The sequence below is a fragment of the Echiichthys vipera genome, assembly GCF_963691815.1.
Source record: "Echiichthys vipera genome assembly, chromosome: 2".
NCBI classification, from domain to species: Eukaryota; Metazoa; Chordata; class Actinopteri; order Perciformes; family Trachinidae; genus Echiichthys; species Echiichthys vipera.
In genome coordinates, this window is record NC_139827.1 from 26,752,570 (window position 1) to 26,760,333 (window position 7,764).

Consider the following 7,764-nt stretch of genomic DNA (forward strand, 5'->3'; position numbering starts at 1 on the left):
ACTTCACAAACTTTTTTCCACATTCAGGACACCCACATCCGAGTCGCATTAAGCAGCATGGCCGAACTCAAATTGCAGACTGAATCAAAACCACCATGGGTTCTGTGTGTCACTGCGCACATAGCTGCAGTATGGTGTGAAATAACAGCGACATTAAACTCTTTCTGTTCCTGAGGGACCCCTGCAGGGCTCCGGACCCCGGGTCTCCTTGCAGCAGATGTACAAGGATGAAGGGGGTGAGCGGAGAGGGAGGACACAACAACGCTCTCCTCCCCTCCCCTCTCACCCCATCCCCTCGTTGCCATTGGTCCGCGATGTACACTCCTCTCAACCAATCAACGAGGACAATGCGCGCTCCATCCGGTGTGTGCACTAACTGTACGGGCAGAGCATCGCCAGCCCAGCAGTGTCTGCTCAGTGGCTGCTGCTATGGTGCGTGGAGCATCGTGGTCATATTAACGCCCCGGTTAAGACTCAACGGCGAGTAGAGTCTCGGAAGTAAACAAAAGAGGACTTAAGCGTTGGAGAATATGAACAAAGTGGACGCGCCATGCAGACCCGCCGCCTCTCTGAAATTCACTATTGACAACATCCTCAATCTCAAGACAAGCGGAAGGAACTGTGACAGTTGTCATTCCGCCGGACTGCAGAATGACTCGGCCACGGCGTTGCGTAAAGACGGTTTCCAGAGCCACCATGAGGAGCACGTAGCCCAGCAGCGGCATGATACTGGCAGCAGGCTCGACGAGAAAGGTAAGGAGTGTTTGGATGATTTTTGTTAGGCGGCATGCTGTTTACAGAGACCTTCTGTCATCTGTGTTCATCATTACGCACCGCTCATCAGATGATCTTACAGTTCCAGGCCAATGTAGCAGCACAGTTGAGACTTAACCACAGCGGGTTCAACAAAGTGTCATTTTGTTCGCAGAGTCGATCACAGATTGTAATGGATCACCGGGGTCGGTCATCATCAGCCGCGGAAATCCGAGGAAGGCGACGGAGGTGCGCTTCGAGAGCGGGGACAGCAGCTGCGACGACAGCAGCTCCGCCACCACGGCCACGGACACCCACAAGGGAGGCAGCCCTGCCAAGAAGAATAAAATGATAACGAAAAAGAAAACGCGCACTATTTTTTCAAAGAGACAGATTTTCCAGTTGGAGTCTACCTTCGACATGAAACGCTATCTGAGCAGCGCAGAGCGCGCCTGCCTCGCCAGTTCCCTCCAGCTCACGGAGACCCAGGTGAAAATATGGTTTCAGAACCGCAGGAATAAATTGAAACGGCAAATCTCGACCGAAATTGACGGACCAGTTACCGATTTCCCCGAGACTGGAAAGCCTGTGGTGGTAGGGCAGCTCCCGGCCTTGTACAAAGAGAGCAACTTGCTGGGCAGATGCCTGCTGCCCATGCCTCTGCCGGTTGTATACCCGGGGAGTAGCACGCCTTACCTCTGCTTCACAAATGCCAGCAAGTACTTCAGCCTGTATGACGGGGACGTATGATGCTTTCATTCATTCTTCCCGTGAAAGAGACGCTTTTTGGTGGCCAAGTTTCAAGCATTTAAGGTGTTTAGAGGGTGGGCCTTTCCTGCGGCCTTACTGTTTATAAAGACTGCAAGTACAACGACAGGAGGAGTAGTTACATATCACTTAAAAAGAAGCTGATTGGGTATTATTTATTTTTCAGTCAAAGTTATGGGTTTGTATAGGCCTGAGCAACACTAAACCTGCTGCAGAGACACATAGCCGTTTTAGGAACTAGCAGGCTAAGCTAATGATAGCCTGAGGGAGGCCTAACACACTTAAAATCTCAACACTTTATTGTTTACATGGCATTTTTATTTTTATTATTACTATTATTATTATTATTATTATCGACAACAGCATTTCCAGCAGCCTAAGCCACCAAAGAAATTACTATAGCCTATCTATTTGCATGCATTTCCTGTATCATAATGAATTTTTGAATTACGGAAATTATCTATGTATTTAAATGAATGTAATTAACATTTTATTCTGTTTCACGCATGTCTTTTTTTTCTGAGCATCCTGTTATTCTTACTTTATTCCACATTTGTCTATAGGCTCATTACACCATTTACTGAAACTGTAATTAAAACATCTTTATTCAAGAAATGGATTTTTTTTACAGAATTGATTCACTATTTTGAACTGAACTATGTCTTTATGACAGATGGTGAGGATACAATGTTGAGTTTATTTATTAGTTTATTAATACAAACAGGTTTGTAATTTCAGCAGAGAGTGCCACATGGATTTATTTATAGGCAAAAGAATATGAGAAGATGTACTGAATGACAAAAAGTCGCAAAACCTCAATTCAAAGCAAAAATGTCAACACTTGGTGTCAGTTTAGGCCCCTTGAAGTAACTCTATCTTAAATGACACAATGCTTGCTAATCCAATAGGCCCAAAGTGTGGGCACACATTTCTATTTACAACACGTTTTAACCACAGCATGTACCGTTTTTCAAATGGGTTACAAACATTTTGTATGAATGGTAAAAATCATAATCACTTTTCAAATCTATTATTAACAGCTTAGTACAGAAGCAGAAGAAACAAGACCATAGACAACCATCAAGGTGTAATAATGTAAATAAGTCTGGGTGAAATGTACAAAACAGTAGATCAATATCAAAATCTGTAAACTGTCATATAACCGCTATGTTTGGGATATACCAGGTAGGCAATATCGTATGAGAGTAATGTTTTTCCTACGGAAATTAAAAACATACTGATCCATTCCCATACATATATACATGTTGGTCAATATGACCTACATTACATATTTCTTGCAGCATGAGCTTGTTTGTTCCTTGTTGAGAAACAAACATTTTTGATCCAGGCAGGGAGTGAATCAGGGTTAGGAAAGTTGGAGGTAAATTGGAGGTAATGCTAGTCCTTTTTGTGTGAGACGGCGTCTACATCCTCAAGCTCTCTTCCTGAACGGAGGCCACTCCGCTGTCGTACCACAGCCACAGACCAATTTACCAGGAGCCTCGGCATAATTCAAAGTGTACACAATGGAAAGCTGTACTCCCACTCCTGTGAAACCAAGCCAAGGCTCATTCCTGATTAGCTTCAAGTCAGGCGTGTTACTGAAGATTTGGGGTTTGCAATTTGGAAATAGCCTAAACCTTGGATGGCAGACTGAATAAACGCACCACACTAATCCCCAAAAAGAAACAGGGTTATTGGCTTTGTGGATTCTTAGTTGTTAATCATCTGCTCTGTGGAATGTGTTACTCTACAATATGGTGGGCGAGATCCGTCCAGGAATAAAAAGAGAAGAATGTCAGTGACCAGCAATTACAGTCCAGGAGGATCTAGTGCTTTTCAACTGTAATGATACTGACAGTCTAATGTACAAAGCAAATCTAAATATATTTATGTAACTGGTGATATACCCTGAGAATGGAGATGTAAACTATGCACTTTTGGTAAATAGACAATTCAATTCAATTCAATTCAATTTTATTTATAGTGCCAAATCATAACAAAAGTTATCTCAGGACACTTTACAAACTAGGTAAAGACCACACTCTAACAACAGGACAACAGTTTGTCTAATTTGGCTTCAAACATGTTTTAAGAAAGTGAGGTGATAAAAGTTGACCGTCTACAACAGATATCTTAATTTGGAAGTTGTGTTGTTTTTTTTACCAAATTGCTCACAGCTTACTTGTGGTTACTTAAAGCTCCCAAAATCTGCACAATATAAGTTGTAATGAAGTTGGAGGCTCAAATGTAACAATTTGATTTGATTAATGGTGTTTTCTCTCACACTCCTTGTTTCAAACCTCAATAGCCTATACTCAGACAATAGGATTTGATAATAGCGCAGAACTAAACTGGATCCAACCAAAACAGAACCAAAAACGATCCTACATGAATTAGCAAGGCTGAAAATAAGAATCATGCTATTTTTCTCCACTAATGCAAATCCACTTCCCTGCATTAACTGAGTTGAAAGTCAGTTGACCTTATCAGTGCTGCCCTTTGACCTCTGGTGCACTCTGCCACAACACTTACCCTTTATATTTTCCATCAATGCAGACCTAAATCAAACTGAACAGAAAACTTCAAACCCATTCAGGAGGTACATATTTATGATGCAAACATGATTTTACATTAAAAATCATCGATCCACTGCACCATTCAGAGACACACACTGTGCATCTGTGTGCGTCGAGGAAGAGAGGCCAGTTATGTCCAGCAGGCTGTCTCGTGTTTCAGAGCTGCTTGAGAGAGTCACACCACTGCTCAGTACCCACAATCCCTGGCGGCTACCCGCTCAGACATGATGGCAGACTTTCAAGATGCGAGGTGTGGCCAAATGGTACGTTATTAACATTTAAGTCGTATTCAATGGAGACATAAATCAAAGATCATACTATCTTAAATGCACTCAGGCGGGATCTTTGGACTGCAGAGACTTAGGTAAAGTAATTTTTTATATAAAGTTTGATGTATTATGAATGATCTCAATGAGTAGATGTCTGACACTCTGACACAAATGAGCCAATTCACCTCAATGCTTTTCATAAAAAAGCACTATAATTGTTTCTACCACTGTGCTATTTTCATCTTGTCACTCCCCCCCATTCTTACTGTACTTGCCTCCCGCCTCTAACCTTGTCATAGCTCATCACAGTAGTCTGTGCACTGAAGCCTGACTGTGTGCGATTATGACTGAATGAGAAGGACTGGAGGAGTGTGTAACAAAGAGACACACACACACACAGAGAGAGAGAGAGAGAGAGAGAGAGAGAGAGAGAGAGAGAGAGAGAGAGAGAGAGAGAGAGAGAGAGAGAGAGAGAGAGAGAGAGAGAGAGAGAGAGAGAGAGAGAGAGAGAGATTGTTTCGGATTAGGCTACATGTGTAAAAGTAGTACAGCTGCTCATGTCATTGTTTGATACAATTGTTGATGTTTGCATATTATAGTCATTATTGCATATTTATTTCTAATCACTTGCTCATCAATAATTTCTGTACTGCTTTGGCAATATTTGTTTCTGATCAGTCAGGCCAGTTTATTTGAATTTGAAGAGAGAGAGAGAGAGAGAGAGAGAGAGAGAGAGAGAGAGAGAGAGAGAGAGAGAGAGAGAGAGAGAGAGAGAGAGAGAGAGAGAGGGAAACCAGTTGATGAGTGTGTGTTTGTGTTGGAACAACTGCAATGATGTTTGTGTTTCTGCATGGGTCTGCGCCTCTCTATAACTGAGGTCTGGCCGGTCAGGAGCAAAGAAGTCCTGTTCCTGTTGGTTGGAGAGCGCGCGCGCGCGCGCGTGTGTGTGTGTGTGTGTGTGTGTGTGTGTGTGTGTGTGTGAGTGTGTTATACCAGTGTAAAACTCTGGCAGCTCTTTTCTGCATGACTAGATGGGGGCCCCTCTCTCAGCTCGCTTGTTACTTTAACCTCCGTTGACCTCTCCCAGTCATCTGACAAAGGTCATCGCCCAAGACGTTGGGAGAGACTGTCCCCAGACATTTTTCTGCGACATGAAAGCACAGAATATTTCACATGGAAGATCTCAAAAATATTTGTATTAAAACTAAATATGAAATATCACACTAAATGTGTTTCTCCAGCATCAGTCCTGTCCATGGAATCCCCCGGGGTGTCCCGATGCACTGGGGGGCAACCTGAGACCAAAACTACATGACACAGCACATTGTAAAGTAAACAACAAGGCTATTAGTTAGATGGGGGAACCTGAGACGGGAGGTCTGTGTATGTGTCACACTTAAAGACTGTTTGATGGCCTATTGATCTGCTAATTTAGTCGACCCCCCTCCTTCTTCTCCATGTTTTAAATTGCTGGAGGAAATTGAAAGATGGCAAAGGGGATGAAATCAGATAAAAGTAAGTGATACAGAGACAGAGATAAGAGATGATGAGACCAATTTGGACTGTGGCCAAAAATTAATTGCAAAGCAAGCTAAGTGATCGAGTGAAAACAAATAAAGTTCAATCCGATACCCGAATCGTTGCATCTCTAGTTATATGATATATTGAAAAGCAGAAATAGGGCAGGGTGATAAAATAAAAGAATTATGCCAATACATTTTCACCAAGGTCTGAGGAGAAGGTGACCTGCTGTCCTTTCAAAGTAAAAGATGACAGTACTGGTGAAGTGGCTTTCATCCCAACAGAAATATTATTAAATAAAACTAAACTGACAGATTTGTAAGCGAGTCCAGCAACAGTTTTCCGGACACAAGCACAGCAAGATGAATTTGTTTTGTATAAATCAGCGACAAGATAGAATCTGAAATGACACGGTAAACTCACTATCGACACATCCCAGGGATGCACCACGTTATTCCCTGATAATAAAAAAAACAACCAACCGTGTTGAAATCAGCAGACGGAGTGCTAGTTAGCTGTTAGCGGCTATTAGCTAGTGGGCACTGGGCAGCAGACTGAGACATTAATGTCTGTACATAATGGGATAGCAATCCATCAGTTATTAAGACAGACAAACATGTCCACCTCATCTATGAGTGCCTGTGTTGTTGAGAAATTTCAGTTTTGACCAAAGGCAATGGCAATGTGGGCAGTGTGTTCAGATGAATGATGTTTGGTCAGTCCCTATGGCGAAAGTCCCCACGAAACGGAGCATCAGAGATCTACCGAAATCACAAAACAACAACACAAAAATACATGTTTTGTCATCATCACGCTCTCTAGAAATCTGCGTCGTCTGATGTTCCGTTTCGCATCATCTAGTGGATTTCGACAATTACTCTGTTCTGCAAGGACATCCGCCATAGATCAAACACCGTTCATCTGAACACAACGGTAACTAGCTATTTATATTTCCATAGGTTCAAGCTGCTAGCATGGCCCAATGTGTGTGTTAACATGTTTGAGATGTAGTATTTAAGTTATCCTGTTTGATCAATGCAAGGCATGGCTGAAGAACTGTCAAATTAGCAACTTCATAACCCCATTAACGATCATAAACAGTAACACCATATCACAGTTGTCATGTCGAAATTTTGTTTTGGTTTTAATTTGTAGTTTGTAAATTATTAGTTTAACTCCAGCGCAAGAATGACCGGTTCAATTTGGGCTGAAAAAATTAGATACAAACAACCTATATTTGGATATACTACTTTACAAACTTTATTCTGGATATGCAAGCATTAATGTTTTGAATAAATTAATTTCTTAGAATGAAGTATTCTCAATTTGCTTTAGGCAAAACTACAGAGAAAAACCCAAAAAATAACCTAATTGCAAATGTATGTAAAATATATAAATATTTTTCATGACATTTCTTTTTCAGACACACAAACATACATATACACACAAACCGTGTATCAATTAAAGAGCATCGTCTCCCACGCCCTCCCTCACGTCCTGTCCCCTCAGACACTCTTGTCAGGGTAATGTGCCATTAATCTACCACTGAAAACACATTATTGGCCAATCAATAGGTAAGATGGAGGGATAAAGGCGGGGGAAAGAGGAGAAGGAAGGAGGAGAAGGACAGGAGGAAGGGAAGGGATGCTCTAAGTCCGGGGGGTGTCTGAGCGAGTGAGAGGGGGGTCAACACTTATCCATAACACCAGAGAATGAGCTCCACTATTTGCAGACATGGAATACTCAATGTGGTTTCATGCTGACAGTCAATATTGGTCCATTAACAACAGATACAGTTGTCAGAGTGTCCTAACTTTTTATACCCCCCCTCCCAAGTGAAAATATTGATACATATCGTCATCTTTAAGTTGCCC

At 42.1% G+C, this 7,764-nt stretch overlaps 1 protein-coding gene across 1 annotated transcript; it reads left to right on the forward strand.

Annotated features, from left to right (window-relative positions):
- Window positions 1-530: 530 nt before the first annotated feature.
- Window positions 531-1,503, forward strand: hmx4 (H6 family homeobox 4; the record flags this gene model as incomplete). Its single annotated transcript, XM_083926795.1, has 2 exons — window positions 531-753; window positions 929-1,503. 2 exons carry the CDS (start codon window positions 531-533, stop codon window positions 1,501-1,503), a joined length of 798 nt encoding a protein of 265 aa, XP_083782921.1.
- Between the last annotated feature and the right edge of the window lie 6,261 nt (window positions 1,504-7,764).